Source organism: Nycticebus coucang, chromosome X, assembly GCF_027406575.1.
Source record: "Nycticebus coucang isolate mNycCou1 chromosome X, mNycCou1.pri, whole genome shotgun sequence".
NCBI classification, from domain to species: Eukaryota; Metazoa; Chordata; class Mammalia; order Primates; family Lorisidae; genus Nycticebus; species Nycticebus coucang.
Window position 1 is genome coordinate 84,835,521 of NC_069804.1, and position 25,325 is coordinate 84,860,845.

Here is a 25,325-nt window from a genome sequence, read left to right on the forward strand (position 1 = left end):
TATAGTATCAATAGAATAGTTTTACTACCCTAAAATCACCTGTACTCTACTTATTTATCTTTCCCTCTCTCTCAAAACCCCTGGTGATGACTTATCCTTTTACTATCCCCATACTTTTACCTTTTCCAGAATAAGATATACTTGGAATCACACAGTAGATAGCCTTTTGAAATTGGCTTCTTTCACTTAGTACTATGCACTTAAGATTGTTCCATGTCTTTTCATAGCCTGACAGCTTCTTTCTTTCTTTCTTTCTTTCTTTTTTGTTTTTTTAAATCTTTCTCTTTTTTTTTTCAAGCCAAACTCTATCCAGATTTATTGAAGATACTTTTCATAAACAATCATGGTATTTCAGGCAGCATAGGGGCAGACAATCATTAACAGCATACAACAACTTTTAAACTCCCTTCTTCAATGGTCCATTTAAAATCAGAAAGCCATTATAAAACCTATGGAAGTCTTCATTTTATGTTTCGAACAGGGAAAGTTTACAGTGAGGGTTGACATTTCACATTTAGCATATTGTTTAACAACTTTTCACAAGCCAAACCTGACTTTCAGGAAATGAAGTGAAAATGGCAGAATTTATCTGAAAATCCAACAATGTACAAAAGGAACCACTGTTCTTTTGAGGGATGCCATTGCAGTGGTATTATTGAAAAAGTCCAGATTCCTTGACATTCTGGTAACCAATTATTAGCGGTCAGGTCCCAAGAGGTGACTGGGTTTAAGGGAGTTAAAACTATGATGAAGGCAGAGGGAGTATAGTACATAAAAACAAATTAGTTTTTTTCCATACCATAAGGCATTAGCACCAAGGTGGCTGTGTGTCAACATAAGGAAATCAATCCTTCCTCTTGGGAGCCAAGACAAAGTCTCAAAACTAGAGGGGGAAGACATTTTCCCTCATATGAATCTAGTTTTGAAGACTTTCTATTAGTGACATATTCCCCTTCCCCACCAAAACAATGAAGTGTTCTGTGTGCTAAGAACATGGCTTTAAAAAAAGTAAAACAAAATTCTTCATTTTTATAAAACTTGATAAAGAATAGTATCTAAAATTGTACAGTCACCAGAAGTATACAGTTATCAAAAATGCACACGCTTGGCCAGGCGCAGTGGCTCACGCCTGTAATCCTAGCACTCTGGGAGGCCGAGGCAGGTAGATGGCTTGAGCTCACAAGTTTGGGGCCAGCCTGAGAAAAAGCAAGATCCTGTCTCTAATAAAAATAGAAAATCTAAGGCAAGAAGATTGCTTGAGCCCAAGAGTTGGAGGTTTCTGTGAGCTATGATACCACAGCACTCTACCCAGGGTGACAGTTTGAGACTTTGTCTCAATAAAAAAAAAAATGCACACACTTCACTTCGCATCTCTAGCACCTTCAGCTTTCTGTGCCTGGTCTGTTTTGGCATCTTCATTTTCTGCAGGTTTATTCCACTCCTCGCCAGCATCAGCTTTTCCCTTTTTCCCTTTGGGTACCTTCTCTCCCTTCTTTGCAGGGGCCTTTTTAGGCTTGGACTCTGACTTTGGAGGAGCAGGTTTAGTTGACAACCTTGTGGATCTTCTCTGTGGCTCGTATTTTGCCTTAACTTTAGCACCCCCTTCAACCTTTCTCTTGGGCATGGTGGCAACAGCAGCAGGATGTACTCACATGCAGTTTTTGGTCAGTTCAGGGGTCTCTCTCTGTCTCTTCTTTACACTACTCAAATCTTTCTTTTTTAAAAAAAATTCATATGAACATGAGGGTACAATTTTATTTCTAGGGTAAAGGTCAAGTTGTAGTTGAGCTCTTCACCCAGGGTGTGTGTTGAACATCCTCACATTGTATACATTAGGTGAGATCCCACCAATCACCCCCCCTCCTCACCTGTGCCCCCTCCCTCTCCTTCATTAGACTATACTTGTATTTCTCTTTCATGTGGGCATGTAGTTGTTTATATATTGGTTTCATATTAGTATTGAGTACAGTGGAGACTCGTTTTTCCATTCTTTTTATACATTACTAAGAAGAACGTGTTTCAAAATAAATACAAAAGACTTTAAATACAAAAGATGTAAAGTATCCATCTTTATTGATAGCTGAATAGTAGACCATGGTATACATATACCACAGTCTTTTATTCCATTCATGGGTTGACAGGGACTTAGGTTTCTTCCACATCTTGGCAATTGTGACCTGAGCTGCAATGAACATTTTAGTGCAAATTTTCTTGCAGCAAAATGATTTTTTTCTTCTTAGTAGATACCTAGTAATAGAATTGAAGGATCAAATAGAAGGTCAACTTTTAGTCCTTTGATAATTGTCCATACTTCTTTCCATAGATGTGGTATTCGTTTGCAATCCCCTAGAAGTGCAAAAGTGTTCTCTTTTCTCCAAATCCATGCCAGATTTGGGATTTTGTGCACTGAGATAATCTCACTGAGGTTAGGTTATATCTCAGAGTGGTTTTGATTTACACTTCTCTGATGATTAGAGATGATGAGCATTTTTTTTTTTTGAGACAGAGTCTCAATTTGTTACCCTTGGTAGAGTGCCATGGCATCATAGCTCACAGCAACCTCAAACTCCTGGGATTAAGTGATTCTCTTGCCTCAGCCTCTCAAGTAGCTGGGACTACAGGTACCTGCCACAAAGGGATGATCAGCATTTATTAAATGTGTTTGTTACCCATTTGGCTTTCTTCTTCAGAGAAGTTTCAGTTAAAATCTCTTCCCAATTAGAAATGGGATTGTTTGTTTTTTTCTTGTTGATTAATTTGAATTCTCTGTAGATTCTAGTTATCAGCCCTTTGTCAGATTTATAGCATGCAAATATCTTCTCCTGTTCTGAAGACTGTTTGCTTCAGTTGTGATACTCTTAGCTGTGCAGGAACTTTCTAGCTTGATCATGTCTCATTTATTTATTTTTGGTGTTGCTGCAATTGCCAAAGGGGTCTTCTTCATAAAATGAAGACCTTTTCCCAGGTCAGTGTTGTCAAATGTTTTCCCCACATTTTCTTCTATAATTTTTATTGTTTTGTGTTTTAAATTTAAACCTTTTATCCAGTGAGACTTAATTTTTGCCAATGGTGAGATGTTTAAGTACTGTTTCAGTCTTCTGCATGTGGTTAACAAGTTTTCTCAGTACCATTTATTAAATAGGGATTCTTTACCCCAGTGCATGATTTTGTTTGGTTGATCAAAGATCAAATGGCAATATGTGGCTGGGTTCATCTCTAGGTTCTTTATTCCATTTCCTATATCTATATCTCTATTTTTGTGCCAGTACCATGCTGTTTTGATCACTATAGACTTTTAGTATAACCCAAAGTCTGGTAACATGATATCTCTACATTTGTTTCTATTTCTTAGAATTGCTTTGGCTATTTGGGTTTTTATTCTGGTTCCATATGAAACGAAGTACAATTTTTTAAAGTTCTTCAAAGTATGACATGGTTGCTTTGATGGGTATTGTATTAAATCTGTAGGTCACTTTGGGTAGTATGGACATTTTAATAATATTGATTCTTTCAAGCCATGAGCATGGTATGTTCTTCCATTTGTTAAAGTCTTCTACTGTTTCCTTTCTCATGGTTTCATAGTTCTCTCTGTAGAGTTCATTCATGTTGGCCAGGCATAGTGGCTCATGCCTGTAATCTTAGCACTCTGGGAGGCCAAAGCAGATGGATTGCTTGAGCTCAGGAGTTTAAGAGCAGCTTGAGCAAGAGCAAGACCTTGAGAAAAACTAGCTGGGTGTCATGGCATGTGTCTGTAGTTCCAGCTATATCAGAAGGCTGAGACCAGAGAAGTGTTTGAACCCAAGAAAGTTCCTTCATGTTCTTTGTTATGTATATACCAAGTTATTTCATTTTCTTTGAAGCTATTGTGAAGGATATTGTGTCTTTCATTTGATTCTCAGCTATTAGTATATATGAAGGGTACTAATTTGTGGACCTTTATTTGTGTACCTTGAGATTTTACTGTATATGTTGATCACTTCCAGGAGCCTTGTGGTTGAGTCCCTGAGATTTTCTAAGTATAAGATCATATCATCAGCAAAGAGCAGGAGTTTGCCCTTTTCTGCTCCCATCTGAATGCCCTTAACATCCTTCTCTTGCCTGATTGTGTTGGCTAGAACTTCTGGACTATGTTCCATAGAAGTAGAAATGCTTTCTGTTTTACTCCGTTCAGTATGATATTGGCTGTGAGTTTGTTGTAGATAGCCTCTATCTGTTCATGAAAGGTCCACCTATGCCTATTTTTTTAAGTGTTCTTGTCAGAAAAGGATGCAAAATTTTGTCAAATGTTTTTTCTTCATCCATTAGGGATCACATGATCTTTGTTTTTGCTTTTCTCTATGTGGTGAACTATACTTATGCATATACCTATATTGAAATGACCTTGCGTCCCTGGGATAAAGCCCACATGATTATGTGTAACTTTTTAATGCATGGCTAAATTCTGTTTGCTGGGATTTTATTGAATATTTTTGTGTCAATATTCATTAATCAGAGTGATCTATAGTTTTCCTTTTTTGTTTGGTCCTTTCTTGGTTTTGTTATCAAGGTTATGTTTGCTTCATAGAACATGTTGGGGAGGATTTCTTCCTTCTCTATGTTTTAAAATAGGTTCTGCAATATAGGTACTAGTTCCTCTTTGAATATTTGGTAGAATTCTGCTGAAAAACCATCTGGTCCAGGACTTTTATTTTTTAGAAAACTTATTGTTGTTGCAATTTCAGTGCTTGATATTGGTCAGTTCATCATTCCAGTTCTTTCTGGTTGAATTTAGGGAGGTATTGTGATTCCAGGTATTGGTCCATTTCATCTGCATTTTCACATTTCTGAGCATAGAGTTTTTTTGTAGTAATCAGTGATGATCTTTTGTATCTCTGTGACATCTGTTGTTATTTCCACTTTTTCATTTCTGATGAAAGTTATTATAGATATTACTTTTCTGTTTCTAACTAAGGGCTTATCAATTTTATTAATTTTTTCAAAGAACCAACTTTTTGTTTCACTGATCTTCTGAATGGTTCTTATGTTCTAAATTTCATTTAATTCTGATCTAAGTTTAGATATTTCTTTTCTTCTGCTGTGTTTTGGATTGCATTGCTCTTCCTTTTCTAGGTCCTTGTGAGGGTTCATTAGGTTACTGATTTGTGCTCTTACTGCTTTTTGAATTTGGTCATTCAATCCAATAAATGTCCCTCATAGGATTGCCTTTGCAATATCCCATAGGTTTTTTTTTTTTTTTTCAAAGTCTCACTATGTCACCCTCCATGGAGTGTCATGGTGTCACAGCTCACAGCAACCTCCAATTATTGGGCTTAAGTGATTCTTTTGCCTCAGCCTCCCAAGTAGCTGGAACTACAGGTGCTCACCACAATGCCTGGCTATTTTTTGTTGCAGTTGTAATTGTTGTTTTAGATGGCCTGGGCTGGGTTTAAACCCACCGGCCTCAGTGTATGTGGCTGGTGCCATAACCACTGTGCTACAAGTGCCAAGCCTATCCCACAGGTTTTGATAGCTTATGGCTTCATGGTAATTTTGTTCAACAAATCTAATGTTTTACTTCTTTCTTCCTTCTTCACCCAGCTGTCATTCAGCATTAGGTTTTTTTTTTTTTTTTTTTTTGTAAAGACAGAGTCTCATTGTACCACCCTCGGTAGAGTGCCGTGGCGTCACACGGCTCACAGCAACCTCCAGCTCTTGGGCTTACGTGATTCTCTTGCCTTAGCCTCCTGAGCAGCTGGGACTACAGGCGCCCGCCACAACGCCTGGCTATTTTTTGTTGCAGTTTGGCCGAGGCTGGGTTTGAACCCGCCACCCTCGGCATATGGGGCCGGCGCCCTACTCACTGAGCCACAGGCGCCGCCCAGCATTAGGTTGTTTAGTTTCCATGATGTCTGTGGGGATGAAGGTTTTTGTTAGAGTTGAGTTCTACCATTATTCCCTTATGGTCTGAAAAAGATACAAGGTATAATTTCAATTATTTTAGTTTTGTTGAAGTTTGACTTGTATTCTGGGATATGATCAGTTTTAGAATATGAAAACTGTTTAAAATCTACCCTGTTTCCCTGAAAATAAGACAGTGTCTTATATTAATTTTTGCTCCCAAAGACGTGCTAGGTCTTATTTTCAGGGGATGTCTTGTTTTTCCATGAAGAAGAATACGGTACACATTTATTGTTAAATGAAAATAAAGGAGATTTATTACCTGTATATGGTACGGTGGTAGTTGTCAACACAAACCAGACAAACTGTGAATCCTACCTTCAGTCATCATGAGGGCGGCCGCGAGCATCAGGCAGTGTCACCAGAGACAGACTAGCACTCACCACCTTTGCCGCATCCCATTCTGATCCTTCTGTTCTTCTACAAGCATCTGTGAAAGTCTCTTCCTCTCTCCTGCCCTGTGCTCACTGCTCACTCCGACCTCCGCTCCGCCTCCACACAGCAGTGACGTCAGGACTCTGAAAAAACGTCACTGGTTGCTAGATGCCAGTCCGGGTGGCTCTAGCAACCAATTTACGGTAAATTAATTTTCATTCCGAGACAGAGCCTAGGGGGTGCCTTATTTTCGGGGCATGCCTTATATTTCACCCAGAAGGAAACCTGTAAGTAGGTCTTATTTTCAGAGGATGTTTTATTTTCGGGGAAACACGGTAGGAGCATATAAGTTTGGTATATAGATGTTTAGCATTGAAATGTCTTCTAGTTGTATTGTTCCCTTGACAATTACATAGTGTCCATCTTTGTCTTTATTTTTGTTTGTTTAAATCCAATTGTATCTGAAGATAAAACTACAATGCCTCTTTTCTTCTGATTTCCATTTGCCTGAAATATTATTTTCTATTCCTTCGTCCTCAGTCTTGTTTTGTCCTTAGAGTTTAGATGTGTTTCCTGAAGATAGTATATAGTTAGCTTTTGCTTTTTTATACATTAACTGTGCCACTTTGTTGGGGAATTGAAGCTAGTCACATTTATTGAGATAATCGATAAGTATGGTGGAGTTCTGTTCATCTTGTTTTGTGGAAATTTATTAAGTTTTTTTTTTCTGAGACAGAGTCTTACTTTGTCACCCCAGGTAGAGTGCTGTGGCATCACAGCTCACAGCAACCTCCAGCTCTTGGGCTTAGGTAATTCTCTTGCCTAAGTCTCTCAAGTAGCTGGTACTACAGGTGCCCACCACAACGCCTGGATATTTTTTGTTGCATTTTGGCCTGGGCCAGGTTTGATCCCGCCAACCTCCGCACATGGGGCCAGTGCTCCACTCACTGAGCCACAGGCGCTGCCCTAAGTTTTATCCCTTGTGCCTTTGTGGAAGCTAGTCTTTGTCCTTTAATTCTTGTCTTTGCTAGTTGTTGATTGTGCTGATCAGAGTGAAGAACGAGTCTGAGTTTTTCTTGTAGATCTGGTCTTGTTGTGGTGAATTTCCTTAATGTTTCCATACAAGTAAAATAATTTATTTCCCTGTTGAATATGGAAATAAATTTAGCAGGATACAGAATCCTGGGATGAAATTCTTTGTTGAAGAAGGTTAAAGAAAGACGACTGTCTTCTGGCTTGAAAAGTTTCAGCTGAAAAGTTGAAACTGTCACCTGATATTTTGCTCCTTGTATGTAAGAAGTTGCTTATCCCTTGCTGCTTGCAGAATTTTCTCTTTCATTTTGACTTTGGCAAAGTTAATTACAATTTGTCTAGGAGATTGATTGTTTGAATTGAGTAATGCTGGGCTTCTGAAACTAGCATTGAGATTAGTTTCTTGCAAATCTTGGGCAATTCTCTACCAAGATGTCAGGAAGTAGAGCTTCCATCCCAGTTGGACTCCCTTCTTCTTCAGAAATCCCTATGATTCGAATGTTCATTCTTTTGGTGTAGTCCATAACTCTTTCAGAGAAAGCTCTGCTTTTGTTTTCTTTTTTTCTGCCTTGTTGAATGATTGGATTAGTTAAAAAGTCTTATCTTTGATTACTGCAATTCTTTCTTTTCCATGTTCTACTTTATTGTTGAGATTCTCTACTGTGTTTTGAATCTCCTTGAATGCCTTTCAGTTTTTTTTTATTAAATCATATATACATAGGTCATAAATACATTTATGCCTTTGTAGGATTCAATGTGTTGATTGTCAGTGGTGAGAGGTGTGGGTCCAATTTCAGTCTCTACATGTGGCTAACTTGTTCTCCCAGCACCATTTACTACATGGGGATTCTTTTCCTCAGTGCCTGCTTTTGTTTACTTTATCAAAGATTGGATGGCAATACACAACTGGGTTCATCTCTAGGTTCTCTATTCTATTCCGTCAATCTATATCTCTATTTTTGTGCCAGTACCATGCTGTTTTGATCACTGTAGACTTGCAGTATATGTAACCTGATGTCTGTTCTCTGATGCCTCCAGATTTGCTTTTATTTCTTAAAATTGCATTGGCTATCTATTGTTTTTTCTGGTGCCATATGAAATGAAGTACTTTTTTTTTTTTTTTGAGACAGAGTCTCACTATGTCGCCCTCGGTAGAGTGCCATGGCGTCACAGCTCACAGCAACCTCAAACTCATGAGCTTAAGCAATTCTCTTACCTCAGCCTCTCAAGTAGCTGGGACTACAGGAGCCAGCCACAACACCTGGCTATTTTTTTGTTATAGTTGTCATTGTGGTTTAGCTGGCCCAGGCTGAATTCAAACCCTCCACCCTTGGTGTATGGGCTGGTGCTGTAACCGCTGTGCTATGGGCACCAAACCAAAGTACATTTTTTAAAGTTCTTCAAAGTATGACATTGGTACTTTGATGGAAATTGCATTAAATCTGTGGATCAGTTTGGATAGTATGGACATTTTTTAACAATATTGATTTTTCCCAGCTATGAACATGGTATGTTCTTCCATTTCTTAAAGTCTTCTGCTATTTCCTTTCTCAGGGTTTCATAGTTCTCTTTACAGTGATCTTTCATGTCCTTTATTAGATATATTCTCAGATATTTCTTTTTTTTTATCTACTATGAAGGGTATTCTGTCTTTGATTTGATATTCATTTGACCATTATTGGCATATATGAAGGCTACTGATTTGTGGACATTGATTTTGTATCCTAAGAAGTTACTGTCTTTCTTTGTCACTTCTAAGGAATTTGTAGCTGAGTCCCTGGGAATTATCAGGTATAAGACCATACCATCTGCAAAGAGTGCATGTTTGACCTCCTCTATCCCCATTTGAATACCCTTGATCTCCTCTTGACTGATTCCACTGGCTAGAATTTCCTGCACTATGTTGAATAGCAGTGGCAATAGTGGGCATCCATTTTGGGATCCAGTTCTAAGTAGAAATGCTTTCAGTTTTATTCCTTTCAATATGATATTGGCTGTGGGTTTGTTGTAAATGGCCTCTATCAGTTTAAGAAATGTCCTACCTATGCCTATTTTCTTAAGTGCTCTTGACAGAAAAGGATGCTTTATTTTGTCAAATGCTTTTTCTGTATCAATTGAGAAAATCATATGGTCTTTGTTTTTGATATTAGTTATGTGGTGAATTACATTTATGGATTGGTATATGTTGAGCAAATGTTGTATCCCTGGAATAAAACCCATTTGGGTCATGATGTATAATTTTTTTTTTTAATGTGTAGCTGTATTCTGTTTGCTAGGATTTTATGGAATATTTTTGCATCAATAATATTTATTAATGATATCAACCTGTAGTATTCCTTTTTTGTTGAGTCTTTTCCTGTTTTTGGTATCAGGGTCATATTTACTTCATAGAATGTGTTGGTGTTGATTCCTTCTTTATGTTTTGGTATAGGTTATGTAGTATAGGTATTTGTTCCTCCTTGAAGGTTTGGTAGAGTTCTGGTGTGTAACCACCACATCCAGAGCTTTTCTTTTTTCAAAGATCTTGTATTGTTGATTCAGTGTTAGTGCTTGATACAGGTCTATTCAAAATTTCTAATTCCTTCTGGTTAAGTTTAGGAAGGTGGTATGTTTCCAGGTATTAGTCCATTTCCTCTACATTTTCAAATTTCTGGGCATATTGTTTTTTTGTAGCAATTGCTGAGGATCATTTATATGGATGCGATATCTGTTGTTATTTCCCCTATTTCATTTCTGATTGAGGTTATTAGAGATCTTATTTTTCTGTTTCTGGTTAGTTTGGCCAAGGGTTTATCAATTTTATAAATATTTTCAAAGAACTTTTTGTTTTGCTTTCCTTTGAATGTTTCTTGTGTTCTTGATTTCATTTAATTCTGCTCTGATTTTGGTTATTTATTTTCTATCACTGGGTTTGGGTTTGGATTGTTCTTCCTTTTCTATTTGCTTAAGATGTTCCATTAGATTGTTGACTTGCTCTCTTTCCTTTTCATAGCACCTAATGCTATAATTTTCCCTCTGAGAACTGCCTTTGCAATATGCCATAGGTTTTGATAGATTGTGGCTTTATTAATATTTTATCCAAGAAATCTAATGATTTCTTTCTTAATCTCATTCTAATCCCTGCTGTCATTCAGTGTAAGCTTGTTTAGTTTCCATGACTTCACATGGGTACAAAGATTTCTGTTAGTGTTAAGTTCAACTTATATTCCATGATGGTCTAAGAAGATACAAGGAATAATTTCTATTATTTTAAATTTGTTGAGGTTTGATTTGTGCCCTAAGATAGGATCAATTTTGGAGGATGGTCCATGGGCTGATGAAAAGAGTGTATACTCAGTTTTGTTAGGATGAAATGTTCTATATGTATCTCTGAAGTTCATTTGTTCTAGAGTTGTGTTAAAGTCATTGCTTCTTTGTTTAGTTTCTACTTGGGGGATCTGTCCACTTCTCTCAAAGGGGTTTTTAAATCTCCAGCTATTATGGAGTTAGAGGACACAGTATTGTTCAGATCATTTAGGATTCATTTTATAATCTAGGATTGTTTTGGTTGGGTGTGTAGCTGTTGTATGTTTCTCTTGACAAATATATAGTGTCCATCCTTGTCTTTCCTTATTTTTGTCGGTTTAAATTCAATTGTACCTGCAAATAAGATTGCAACCCTTTTTTTTCCTGATTACCATTTTCCTGGAATATTATTTTCCATCCCCTCTCACTGAGTCTTGTTGTATTCTTAGTGGTTAGATGCATTTCTTAGAGCAGATACTTGGTTTGAGCTTTGTTATCCAGTCAGCCATCCTGTGCCTCTTATTGGGGAATTCAAGTTATTTACATTTATGAGAGAATCTGATGTAAGGTGGAGTTTTGCTCATCTTGTTTTGACCAGGTCTGTGGCTTTGTTTTACGCCTTGTGCCATTGTGGAAACTAAGTTTTGTTCTTTAATTTCTGGGTATGTTTACTTTAGTGATGGACCATTGTGCTTGTCAGTATGAAGAATGGGTCTGAGTACTTCCGGTAGACCTATAGACCTTGTTGTGGTAAATTTCCTCAATGTTTGCATGTCAGTAAAATATTTGATTTCTCTGTAAGATATGAAACTTAATTTAGCAGGGTACAGAATCCTGAGCTGAAAATTGTTTGTATGTTTGTTTTTTTCCAGGAAGGTTAAAGTCTGATCACCTTCCTCTGGCTTAAAATTGTCAGGTGACAGTTCCCCTGTTATCCTGATATTTTTTCCTTTGTAGTTAATACTTTCCTTACACCTGACTGCTTTCATTTTAACTTTGACAAAGTTAATCAGAATTTGTCTAGGAGATGCTTTATTTGGATCGAGTTATACTTGAGTTCTGAAACTACTATCTGAATTTATGTGTCTCTTTCAATTTTGGGGAAATGCTCCACCTTGATGTCTTGAAGTACAGCTTTAGTGCTTTTTGGATCAACATTTTCTCCTTCAGGAATCCCTATATAATTTGGATGTTTTGTCTTTTGGAGTAATCTTATAAGTCTCTCTGGGAATATTATGTTTTTGTTCTCTCTTTTTTTCTGCCTCTTTGAATGATTATGTTAGTTCAAAAGTCTTGTCTTCAGTTACTGAAATTCTTCTCCATGTTCTACTCTATTGCTGAAATGCTCTACTGTGTTCTGAATCTCCTCGACTATCTCTTTCAATTTCTTATGCTCTGCAATATCTTTTCTAATTATTGCTAGATGCTTGGTAAGTTTGTCTTTAATTTAATTAATTTCTTGAGACAATTTTTGGACTACTTTTTGGATTTCATTTTCTATCTTATCAAATCCAGTCATCTTCCTTGACATCCATATTCTGAATTCAAATTCTGGCATTTCAACAATTTCTCTATGGATGGTATTTTCTGCCATATCTTCCTTGTAATCACTTGGGGATGTTGATCTGCTCTGAGTTTTCATGTTGCCTGGATTCTTCTGCTGGTTCCTCCTCATGTGTATTTTCACCTTAATTTTTATTTAATTATAATTTTTTAGCTGAAATGTTAGGTTGTCTGTAAATATTTATTGAGAGATAATATAATAGGGGACCCTTAGGTAGCACCCTAGGGACCTATTTGGCAACTAAAACTGGCGGTGTGAAGTCAGATCTGGAGGTCCCAGCAGATAGAGTTTTGCACCCTTTCACCACTCACTACTCAAGTGAGCTACAGCTTGTACTTGTGGCCTTTCTCCCACAGCTTCACAAAGCTCCCTTTTTGGAATATAGCATACAAGTCTCTGAGGGCCAGCCTTGGTTTCTCCAGGTTAGGTGTGCTAGCTCTTGGGGGGAACCACTACCTGTGGGTCCCAGGTTGGGGGAGTCTTCCAGATAGCACAAACTGACTCTGTCCTGGTGTCAGTCCATCCTCCACCCAGTTTAAAGGAGCTGTGGTAATTCCCTGGAGTCCCTGCTGTAAAAGAGTCAAACTACTGTGGCCCTCAGCTAGTGATGGCTGGAGGAGGGGAATGGGAGGACAGACTCACTTTTCCTGCTCCCTATAGCACCAAATCTCCATTGCTTAAACAAATTAAAATTAGCTGTAAACCTGCACCCACCCCCAGCCAGTAGCATCTGGAGGAGGGGAATCTGCCAACAGTTTCAAGTGTTCCTGCTTCCATAGCTCAAATGTCCCTTGTGCAAACAAGTTCAGAGAAGCCACGGTCTTTCCCCCAATGTCTTGGGTGTAGACTAGATTCAATGCAGCCATCACCCATGGCTGGGGAAGGGGACTCAGTCTAATCCTGGACCTTCTCATGGCAGGTTGCCTGAGGCTAGGCCTGTCACTCTCCATGTTAGCAGGCGGGGAGCCAGGGGTCACCAGACACAGATGCTGGGCAGGGCCTCTTCAGAGGGAAAGGGAAAGGTACTAAAAGGGATGAATGTAGGGACCCACCCAAATAGAACCTACCACTCAGGAAGAAAAGAATGTACCAATCCCTACCCCTCCAAACTTTTATGTTACCATCCACCTTAATCCATGTGCTGACTTCCTTTTTGAACTCAGCTAACTCACACCGAGTGGAATAATGGCCACGTTGCCCACACAGAACCTGGACTCTGATTTCATTTCATTCACAACTCAGAATAATTTCTCATTTTGGGTCCTTAATCTCTGATTTTGGTGCCAAGAACCCGGGATGGGGAGAAGCTCCCTTGGGCGGTGGGGGTGGGGGGGACTGAGATATATCCCAGTGGACTCAACTAGATGGACTCATTCCAATGAGGTGAAGGAAAATGGGGGGGAATACCTCTGCCTCCCACCCAAAATTCATCTATTTAATGGTGAGGCAAGCATTTGTCTAGAACCCCTTTCCAAACATTTTTAACCTCTCTACCCTTTCCTGGCTCCAACTTCTCTTTCCTTTTCCTTCCATCTCTGGGCCTCTCAAACATTCACATATGGCCCCTCTCTGAGCTTTTCTAACTTCTCTTCCCTTTCCCTACTCTGGAATGAAAGAACCCCAGTGGTCTGTGCCTCGTAAATCTGGCGCCAGTCACAGACTAACCCCAGCAACTCAGACTCACCTGTCCAGAGCCTTGCGTGTCAGGACACCTTTCAGTGGACCTGGGTCACTCTTTTCTAAATGGTTAAAGGTCATATGTGGAGGACTAGTACCCCCCCTGCAACCAGCCTCAGCCACTTCCTTCCTCCTCCACCTCATAATTTCATCATTCATCTTGTCTTTAACCTCATTTATTTTCTACCACCAGTTTCAGATATGGGGACCGCTCAGTCATGGATTCCCCCTTCTTCACCTTTAAGCAACCTTTTAACTTACCTTAAGGCCCTATGGCTCTATCCTGACCTTAAATATAAACACCTCATCTTTTTCTGTAATACTGGTTACCCTACATATAAATTAGACAATGGTTCACAATGACCTGAAAAGGGCAACTTTGATCTTTCAATCCTCACTGACCTCTACATTTACTGTTGGAGATTGGGAAAATGGTCAGAGATCCCCTACATCCAGGCCTTCCTCCTCCTCTGAAACATTCCTTCTATGTGTTTGTCTTGTGAACACTCTCAAATTTTCCTTGCATGGGCCATACCAGCCCTCCCCAAGCCCCCTTAATTTCCATTGTTTTCCTTCAACCCAGCAGACAACCCTCCCCTTTCTGCCCTTCCACAACTCCGCATCCTCAACCTCCTCCCTAACCACAGAATTCCACCCCATCCCCTCTCTTTCTACATCCCCCCACCCGCCTTCTGACAAATGGAATAAAAAAGATGGCATCCCTGGGAGGCAGGAAAGGAGCGATGACACACCCAGGCAGGGAGGGAAACATGGTGAACCCAATTTTCCACCTCATACTAGTTCTGGTCACACTTTTGCACCTTCCACTTCTGGGACACCACAACCTCGATACTCCCTCCAAAAGGTGGCAGGAACAATAGATATCGTCTGGGTTCATGTACCCTTTTCTCTCTCAGACTTGTCCCACATAAGTCAGAAACCAGGTTCGTTTCCACAGATCCCATAATAATACTCTCAAGAATTTAGATATCTAACACAATCATATGGTCTGACCTGGCATGATTTACATGTTATCCTCACCTCTACCCTACTGACATGCATTTCATTTCTCAGTCTGCACTCAATTTCAAAAAAAAAAAAAAACTCCAAAAATCCCCCCAGGTCCCTTAGACCCCCCAGCGAGATCTCATTGACCCAGCCTTCAAGGTCTTCAATAATCAAGAAGAGGCCTTTTAGCGGCAGTGCCTCTCAGAGCTCCAGTTATTGCCTTCTGCTACTAGACAAAACCTGGCTATTTCTCAAAACTCCTCTGGGACCATGTTTTCTTTTTTATTTTTTATTTTTGTAAATTTATTATTATTTTTTATTATTAAATCATAGCTGTGTATATTAATGTGATCATGGGGCACCATACACTGGTTTTATAGACAGTTTGACACATTTTCATCACACTGGTTAACATAGCCTTCCTGGAATTTTCTTAGTTATTGTGCTCAGACATTTATATTCTACATTTACTAAGTTTCACATGTACCCTTGTAAGATACACTGCAGGTATAATCCCACCAATCACCCTCCCTCCGCCCCTCCTCTCCCCTCCCTCCACTCCCTCTCCCCCTTACCCCTATTCTGAAGTTATAACTGGGTTATAGCTTTACTGGGAAACCCATAAATTAGTTTCAATAGTAGGGCTGAGTACATTGGATACTTTTTCTTCCATTCTTGAGATACTTTACTAAGAAAAATATGCTCCAGTTCCATTCATGTAAACATGAAAGAGATAAAGTCTCCATCTTTCATTAAGGCTGCATAATATTCCATGGTGTACATATACCACAATTTATTAATCCATTCGTGGATCGATGGGCACTTGGGCTTTTTCCATGACTTAGCAATTATGAATTGGGCTGCAATAAACATTCTGTTACAAATATCTTTGTTATGATGTGATTTTTTGGTCTTCTGGGTATATACCTAGTAGAGGAATTATAGGATTGAATGGCAGATCTATTTTCAGATCTCTAAGTGTTCTCGAAACATATTTCCAAAAGGAATGTATTAATTTGTATTCCCACCAGCAGTGTAGAAGTGTTCCCTTTTCTCCACATCCACGCCAACTTCTCTGGTCATGGGATTTTGTGATATGGGCAAATCTTACTGGAGTTAGATGATATCTCAAAGTAATTTTGATTTGCATTTCTCTGATGATTAAAGATGATGAGCATTTTTTCATATGTCTGTAGGCCATGCACTTGTCTTCTTCAGAGAAGTTTCTCTTCAAGTCCCTTGCCCAGCCTGTGATGGGATCACTTGTTCTTTTCTTGCTTATACGTTTGAGTTCTCCGTGGATTCTCATTATTAAACCTTTGTCGGAGACGTAACCTGCAAATATCTTCTCCCATTCTGAGGTCTGTTTGTTTGCTTTAATTACTGTGTTCTTGGCTGTGCAGGAGCTTTTTAGTTTGATCAGGTCTCAGTAGTGTATTTTTGAAGCTACTTCAATTGCCCAGGGGATCCTCCTACTAAAATACTCGCCCAGACCAATTTCTTCAAGGGTTTTCCCTGCACTCTCTTCTAGTATTGTTACAGTTTCGTATCTTAAGTTTAAATCTTTTATCCAGTGAGAGTCTATCTTAGCTAATGGTGAAAGCTGTGGGTCCAGTTTCAATCTTCTACAGGTTGCCAGCTAGTTCACCCAGCACCATTTGTTAAATAGGGAATCTTTTCCCCACTGAATGTTTTTAATTGGCTTGTCAAAGATCAAATAACATTAAGTAGCTGGATTCATCTCTTGGTTCTCTATTCTATTCCAGACATCTACGTCTCTGTTTTTGTGCCAGTACCATGCTCTTTGATCACTATCAATTTATAGTATAGTCTGAGGTCTGGTAGCGTGATTCCTCCTGCTTCGTTTTTATTTCTGAGTAATGTCTTGGCCATTCGAAGTTTTTTCTGATTCCACATAAAACGAAGTATTATTTTTTCAAGATCTTTAAGGTATGAGAGTGGAGCTTTAATAGGGATTGCATTAAAGTTGTATATTGCTTTGGGTAGTATGGACATTTTAACAATGTTGATTCTTCCCAACCAGGAGCATGGTATGTTTTTCCATTTGTGAACATTTTCAGCTATTTCTTTTCTTAGAATTTCATAGTTCTCTTTATAGAGATCTTTCATGTCCTTTGTTAGATAAACTCCCAAATATTTCATCTTCTTTGGCACTACTGTGAATGTAATAGAGTCCTTACATATTTTTTCAGCTTGACTATTGTTGGTATATATAAAGGCTACCAATTTATGAATGTTGATTTTGTAACCTGAGACGCTACTATATTCCTTGATCACTTCTAAGAGTTTTGTAGTAGAATCCCCAGTGTTTTACAGATATACAATCATATTATCAGCGAAGAGCGACAGTTTGATCTCTTCTGACCCTATATGGATACCCTTGATCTCCTTTTCTTCCCTAATTGTGATGGCTAAATCTTGCATTGCAATGTTAAAGAGCAGTGGAGACAATGGGCAGCCTTGTCTGGTTCCTGATCTGAGTGGAAATGATTTAAATTGAACTCTATTCAATACGATACTGGCTGTGGGTTTGCTGTAGATGGCATCTATCAGTTTAAGAAATGTCCCTTCTATACCAATTGTCTTAAGTGTTCTGATCATGAAGGGATGCTATATATTATCAAAAGCTTTTTCTGCATCAATTGAGAGAATCATATGGTCTTTGTTTTTTAATTTGTTTATGTGCTGAATTGTACTTATAGATTTACAGATATTGAACCAGCCTTGGGACCCTGGGATAAAACCCACTTGGTTATGATGTATAATTTGTTTGATGTGTTGCTGGATTCTGTTTGTTAGGATCTTGTTGAATATTTTTGCATCTATATTCATTAGTGATATTGGTCTATAATTTTCATTTCTTGTTGGGTCTTTTCTTGGTTTGGGGATCAGGGTGATTTTGGCTTCATCGAACATGTTGGGTAGTCTTCCTTCTTTTTCTACATTTTGGAACAGGTTGAGTAATATAGGTACTAGTTACTCTTTAAAGGTTTGGTAGAATACTGATGCGAAGCCATCTGGTCCTGGGATTTTCTTTTTTTTCTTTTTTTTTAATTTTTATTCAGCCTTTAATACTATAATTCAAAATTGTGCTTGTTTTGCTAACTGGATACTCTGGAGGAATAAATTTTTTTTTTATTTTATTTTTTTCAAATCTTCAAGTTTATTTATTTATTTATTTTTTTATTAAATCATAACTGTATCCATTGATATGATCATGAGGCATCATACACTCGCTTCATAGACCATTTGACACATTTTCATCACAATGGTTAATATAGCCTTCCTGGCATTATCTCAGTTACTGTGCCAAAACATTTACATTCTACATTTACCAAGTTTCGCAAATACCCCTGTAAGATGCACCACAGGTATGATCCCACCGATCCCCCTCCCTCTACCCATCACACCCTTCCCTCCCCTCCCTTTCCCACTTCCCCCTATTGTTAGGTTGTAACTGGGTTATAGCTTTCATGTGAGAGCGTCAAATTAGTTTCATAGTAGGGGATATTTCGTATGGTTGATGCTATTTTCGAACTTGATATAGGCCTGTTCAACATTTCCACTTGATTCTGCTAAGTCTTGGAAGGTGATGTGCTTCCAAGTATTGGTCAATTTCCTTCGGATTTTCATATTTCTGACAATAGAATTTCTTGTACTATTCATTAAGGATTTTTTGAATTTCTGAGGAGTCTGTTGTTATTTCATCTTTGTCATTTCAGATTCAAGAGATTAGATATTTTACTCTTTTTTCCTGGTTAGGTTAGCCAAAGGTTATCTATTTTATTGACATTTTCAAAAAAACAACTTTTTGATTTATTGTTATGTTGTATTATTGTTTTGTTTTCAATTTCATTTAATTCTGCTCTAATTTTGGTTATTTCTTTTCTTCTACTGGGTTTGGGGTTGGAATGTTCTTCTTTTTCCAGTTGTTTGAGATGTCCCATTAAGTTGTTAACTTTCTCTCTTTCAGTTCTCTTGAGGAAGGCTTGCAGTGCTATAAATTTCCCTCTTAGGACTGCTTTTGCAGTATTCCAGAGGGTCTGATAATTCGTGTCTTCATTGTTGTTTTGTTACAAAAATTTGGCAATTTCCTTCTTAATATCATCTCTGACTCAGCTATCATTCAGTATAAGGTTATTTAATTTCTATGTTTTTGTATGAGTATGCAGATTCCTGTTATTACTGAGTTCAACTTTTATTCCATGGTGGTCTGAGAAGATGCAAGGAATAATTTCTATTCCTTTAAATTTACTGAGGTTAGTCTTGTGACCTAAGATGTGATCGATTTTGGAGTATGTTCCGTGGGCTGATGAGAAGTATGTGTATTCAGTTTTGTTGGGATGAAATGTTCTGTAGATGTCTGCTAGATCCAAATGTTGGATGGTTAGGTTTAAATCTAAAATTTCTTTGCTCAGCTTCTTATTGGAGGATCAATCCAACACTGCCAAAGGAGTGTTGAAATCTCCAATTATTATGAAGCTGAGGAAATCAAGTTGCTCATGTCTGTTACAGTTTTTCTTATAAATTGAGGTGCATTCTGTTTGGGTGCATAAATATTAATAATTGAAATCTTATCATATTGAGTATTACCCTTAACATATATGAAGTTACCATTCTTATCCTTCCTTAATTTTGTTGGTTTAAAGTCTATTGTATCTGCAAATAAAATTGCAACATCTGTTTTTCTCTGATTACCATTTGCTTGAAATATGGACGGCCATCCTTTCACCCTGAGTCTATATTTATCTTTTAAGGTAAGATGTAACTCCTGTATACAGCAAATATTAGGTCTGAGTTTTTGTATCCATTCAGCTAACCTGTGCCTCTTTAGAGGACAGTTTAAGCCATTCACATTAATGGAGACTATTGATAAGTCTGGTAAAATTTTGGGTATCGAGTTTTTGGAAAGTCCAGTGGACATTTTTAATCCTTTCGCCAGTGTGGAAGTTGGAGTTTGATCAAAAGTTTCTGAGTGAGTTTACTTTTGTGGTAGAGGATTGGGCTGGTCATTATGGAGGATAGTTCTGAGAATATCCTGAAGAGCTGGTTTGGTTATGACAAATTTCTCCAACATATGAATGTCATTAAAGTATTTAATTTCTTCATCGTAAATGAAACTCAGTTTAGCTGGATACAGGATCCGGGGTTGAAAGTTATTTTGCTTTAGGAGGTTAAAAGTCGATGACCACCTTCTTCTGGCTTGAAAAGTTTCAGCAGAGAGATCTGCAGTCATTCTAATATTCTTCCCTTTGTAGGTAATGGATTTCTTACGTCTGGCTGCTTTGAGAATTTTCTCCTTCATATTAACTTTAGTGAAGTTAATTATGATATGCCTGGGGAATATCTTACTTGGATTGAGTCATGCTGGGGTTCTGAAAGTGTCTGCTATCTGAATTTCAGTATCTCTTGGCATGTCTGGAAAATTCTCTTTCATAATTTCACGGAGAATGGCCTCTGTGCCTTGCAAGGCCACTTCATCTCTTTCAGGGATTCCAATGAAGTGGATATTACCCTTCTTTGAATTATCCCAGAACACTCTGAGAGAATGATCCATTTTTGCTCTCCATTTCTCTTCCTCTTTGAGAGTTTGGGAGCGTCCAAAGGCTTTTTCTTCAATGTCAGAAATCCTCTCTTCTGCTTGCTTCACTCTGTTACTAAGGGATTCTACTGTATTTTTCAGATGAATTTCAGCAAATTATTGCTTCAGTGTTTCTAAATCTTTGGTGGTTTTGTCTTTAAATTCGTTAAATTCTTGAGACAACTTTTGAATTTCTGCTCGAATTTCTAATTCTGACTTTTTTTTTTTTATTAAACCATAGCTGTGTACATTAGTATGATCGTGGGGCACCATACACTTTGTTCATAGATCGTTTGACACATTTTCATCACATTAGTTAACATAGCTTTAATTCTGACTTTTGAATTGCTCCTCAAATTTCTAATTCCAAATTTTCCTCCATTCTATTAATCTAGTTTGCAATCCAAATTCTGAATTTGATTTCTGACATCTTGGCCAGCTATTTATGAAGGGATCTTCATTTACATCTGTCATATCTTTCCTTTGGGGGGGTTTGATCCATTCTGGTTATTCATGTTACCAGAGTTTTTCATCTGATTCCACCCCATGATTGTTTTACACCATTTGATTTTCCCACTGGAGCTTTGTAGAGGACCCGTACAGTGCTATGGCCTGAGAAACTGGGGCCCTCTTTGGTGTGGTGGGGCTAAGTGTTTCTGTCTTGTTTTCAGCTGGTCTCTGTTCGACCCTAGTGAAACAGTTACTCTGGGTTGAAGTCTCAGCTGTGGAGAAATATCAACAATTAAGTCACCCCACCCCACACAGGCAACAATTGGAAAAGAAAAATTAAACCTTCCTACAACCACACACCCAGGGCACCACTTGAATATTTTTCGGGCAATTGGCTCAGTTCAAAAGGTCCAAATCAATTGTCTCAGTCAGCATGTGTCTCAGGTGGGAAAGTTTAAAAGGTCTCTGGCAACTGGATCACAGGGTTCTGGTGACAACTCAGATATGGCTTGCTCCGGTGCTCCGTGGAGTCAGGAGTACCCACCCAGCAAATAGATTAGTCTGGGAAGGTTGATGCTTCTTTCCCCACTTTGCACCTCTGTCACACCTAGTCACTGATAGCCCCGTAGGGCTGTGACCCAGTTGCCTCTAGTGAACAGATACTCCAGGGGTTTGTACCTGCCTGAATCACATGGAAATCTATTTCTACTCAGCCAGGCTGCTGTGCTCTGCCTCTATCCAGCAGGGCGATGTGAGGCCTGACAATCTCGGGTGCTTGATTGAGTCTGGAGGGTGTTCACTCAGTTCCAGCCTCGCCCCTGATTGATGTTACTGACAGAACAGAACAGAACAACATTGCAGGAATTTGTTTCTGTCCCTGCTAAATTCCCCTGCAGAAGAGAAGCTGTTTTGAGTTCTCCAAGCCTGTGCCTCAGGCCCTGTCTTTGCTCCTGCAGGTTTGTATTTGGTTAGCTGTCAGTTCTAGCTTCCTGCCTTCCTTTGTCTATAGGCTGACGATCCCCTGAGGGCTGGGTGCATCTTAGGCTCAGTAAAGTGGTCCTCTGGGTCAGCCCCACCCTGGGAATTTACCGGCTGTCTGCATGTGTTTCTAATCCCTGTGCTCCACCCAGGCTAATACTGTCTCAGGCAAACCCTTTACTCCCTGGGCCTGCTTTTCTGTCCCAGATCTTTTCCACAGTGGTTGCCACCTGAAAAGATGCCCAACCTCCTCTGGTTGCCCAGGGAGACAGGGGTGTGGCTTCGAAATATCCAGGAGTAAGCCCTATTTTTGCCCAGAAAATGGCTGCTGCTCTGTGCCTCAGGGCACTGCCACTCCTGTGTGGTTCCCTCTCAGCCGACTGTCCTCTCCTCACTCCCATGCTGCAGAATCAGCCCTGACCAGCTGCAGTCTAGGCCCTGTCCACTCCCCTCGAGAAATCACCCAAGAATCTGGACTGCTGGGGGACAGGTCTCCAGACCTCAGAGTGAGAGTGGAGGGGAGTGCTGGGAGCTCAGAATTGCAGGTAGAAAATATATACAGTTTTATACAGTTTTCTGCCTGGCAGGATAACACCATGGCACCTTAGTAGGGGAGGTAGGTCCTGTTTTTAAGGGTCTCCTCCATGGAGTGTAGTGGGAGGAACTTTGAACTCTGCCCATTTGTTTGTGGGGCACTCTGAGCCACTCTCATGGGGGAGGGGACTCCTGTCCACTTGGTGATGGATTTTGTACCTTTTGTTTGTATACTTGGGGTTGCAGCTTGCCTCAGTGGGGTTGATGTGCGTTCAACCTTCTCTTTTGGTGCAGCTCTAATCTACCAGGTTACTTGCTAAATTTCTTTCCTTTAACTCTCCTTCTGGATGGGAGCCTCTGTTGAAAGCTGGCTTCAGTCAGCCATCTTGTCTGCGCCCCTACATCTGCATTTTCTGTTGGCTATAAAGGTGCTGGTAAGATTTCGTCTGGAAGCTCAATGATCTCCATATAGGATACCTATGAGATCCACCAATAGATGAATTGTAGTAAAAATGTGGCTGTCCTGAGGGATCTCTGCGCGCTCCATTGATAGCTATCTGGGATTATGTTTTAAATGCAGTAAACCTTGGCACTGGGCAAAGCAGTGCCCAAATCCAAACCCTCACCCCCAAGCCACACCCATCCTGCAGAGGTCCTCACTGGAACTCTGACTACCCTGATCCTTCTGAGGATCTGGTTCACAGCCACTCTTTGGATCTGGCTGGATTTCCTGACCTCTTGGCCCTAGCTGCTAAAGGGTGACAATCCCTGGAGAATCAGGATGCCCCCTGGACGACCACAAGAACTCAACTCCTGATATTTTTGCTAGTGGGAGGTAAGGCAATCTCTGGGGGTTTTTTTTTTGTTTTTTTTGGGGGGGTCTTTGTTTGTTTGTTTTCTTGAAACAGTCTCAGTTTGTCACCCTCGGGAGAGTGCCATGGTGTCATAGCTCAGAGCAACCTCAAACTCTTGGGCTCAAATGATTCTCTTGCCTCACCCTACTGAGTAGTTGGGACTACAAGTGCTCATCACAATGCCCAGCTATTTTTAGAGATGGAGTCTCGCTCTTGCTCATGCTGGTCTGTAACTGGTAAGCTCAGGCAATCCACCTGCCTCGACCTCCCAGAGTGCTAGGGTTACAGGTTTGAGCCACAGCGCCCAGCTCAGGGGCCACCTTCTCCATGCTGCCATCTTGTAAAAGTCCTTTAAAATAAACAGAGATCTCAGTGGTGGGTATTGACAGTAATTTTCTGCACCTTTATGCTACTCTGCCCTTGTGGTGCTCACTCTCTGGACACAATCACATACATTCCTTATTATTCCTTCATGCAGCATCCCCCTACTAGGTAGGGAAATCCTCTCAAGGATACAAGCAACCCTGACAATTCCTCCTGGCTTTTAAACACCTCCTTCTTAACCTCCCTGAACTCTTCCTCTCTTCTCTCCCCCTCAGAATGCTGGATGTGCCTTTCTCCATACCAAAATCTTGTCAACCCCATACCCATACCTGACACATATACATATTCCATTCCAGCAGAAAATAACACAGCTCTGTTTGGCCCCATGACGATGAACTTTCCATCCCTATCCTCCCCCAATTTAACCTGCTTCAATCTCACTGGTATAGGAGGCTCTGTAGGCTTTATAAAGCTTGATTTAGGTTCCCTCAATTCCCTTATCTTCTTCCTCCTGTAGCCTCTGGGAATATTTTTTTTTCTCTATGGCTGGTCTATCTATTAGTGCCTGAATGCTAACCATTCTGGTCTTTGTACCTGAGTTTTCCTCACCCAGCCAAGTCTCTTTTGTGAATGGCTCCTCCTAACTCAGGCCCTAATGCATCCCCCTACTTACCGACAAAAAAGAGACGTCATCCTCCCTATACTTCTCAGAGCAGACATAGTGGTTGGAATTGGCACAGGCATTGCAGGCATAAGTACATAAACTCATTTTACCACAAACTGTCCCTTGAATTTAATGATGACATGAAAAGAGTAGCAGACTCTTTAGTCACTCTACAATCCCAAATTAATTCTTTAGCTGCAGTAGTCCTTCAAAATCACCAAGCCTTAGATTTAATTGCAGCAGAAAGGGGGGGGCACATGTATCTTTTTGAGAGAAGAATGTTGTTTCTTTGTGAACCAATCAGGAATAATCATGGGGAAAGTAAAACAACTCTGTGAAAAAATCAAACAGAGACAAATAGATCTTGAATCATCTAATCCCTGGTCCTCATTCAATTCCTGGCCTCCTTGTTTATCTCCTATTTTAGGGTCACTAATGTTGATCTTTCCCATTCTTAGTTTCAGACCAGTAATCCTCTGCCTCATCTTCCAATTTATTGAAACTCACCTGAAAAACAGCCACTCATATCCTCACCCTACGTGGATATCAACCAGTTCAGACTAAAACCCAAGAGTGTTCCTGTAAACACCACTCCCTTCCCCCTCCCATTTTCCTTACTGATAGCCCACACTTCCCCTCAATATGCAGGAAGCAGTCAAAGAGATACCATGCCCATCACCCTGCCTCCTTATAACAGACTCAAAAGACCTGGATGAGAGGGCCGAATGTAGAGACCTGCCGAAATAGACTACCACCCAGGAAGAAATGAATGCCCCAATCCCTACCCCTCCAAACTTTTATATTCCCATCCACCTTAATCAACATGCTGACTTCCTTTTCAAACTCAGCTCACTTGCACCTGAGTGGAATAAATGTCATGTTGCCCACACAGAACCTGGACTCTGATTTCCTTTCATTCACATCTCTAAATAATTTTTCATTTTTTTGTCTTTAACCTCTCAGGTACCTCCAGCAGGAGGAAGAGCCAGGAGGGATCACACCATGCCAAAGTTAGTGCTGCAGTGCCACAATTTCCTCTTG

General features: G+C 39.7%; 2 protein-coding genes across 2 annotated transcripts in view; one reads left to right on the forward strand and one right to left on the reverse strand.

The window, feature by feature from the left end:
• The window catches only part of SLC16A2 (solute carrier family 16 member 2), a 146,900-nt gene that overhangs the window by 64,270 nt on the left and 57,305 nt on the right, over positions 1-25,325 (forward strand). The window lies entirely within an intron of this gene.
• Positions 1,287-1,624, reverse strand: LOC128578053 (non-histone chromosomal protein HMG-17-like). The gene has a single exon (XM_053580476.1). The coding sequence runs from the start codon at positions 1,622-1,624 to the stop codon at positions 1,361-1,363; it is 264 nt and encodes an 87-aa protein (XP_053436451.1). The 3' UTR covers positions 1,287-1,360.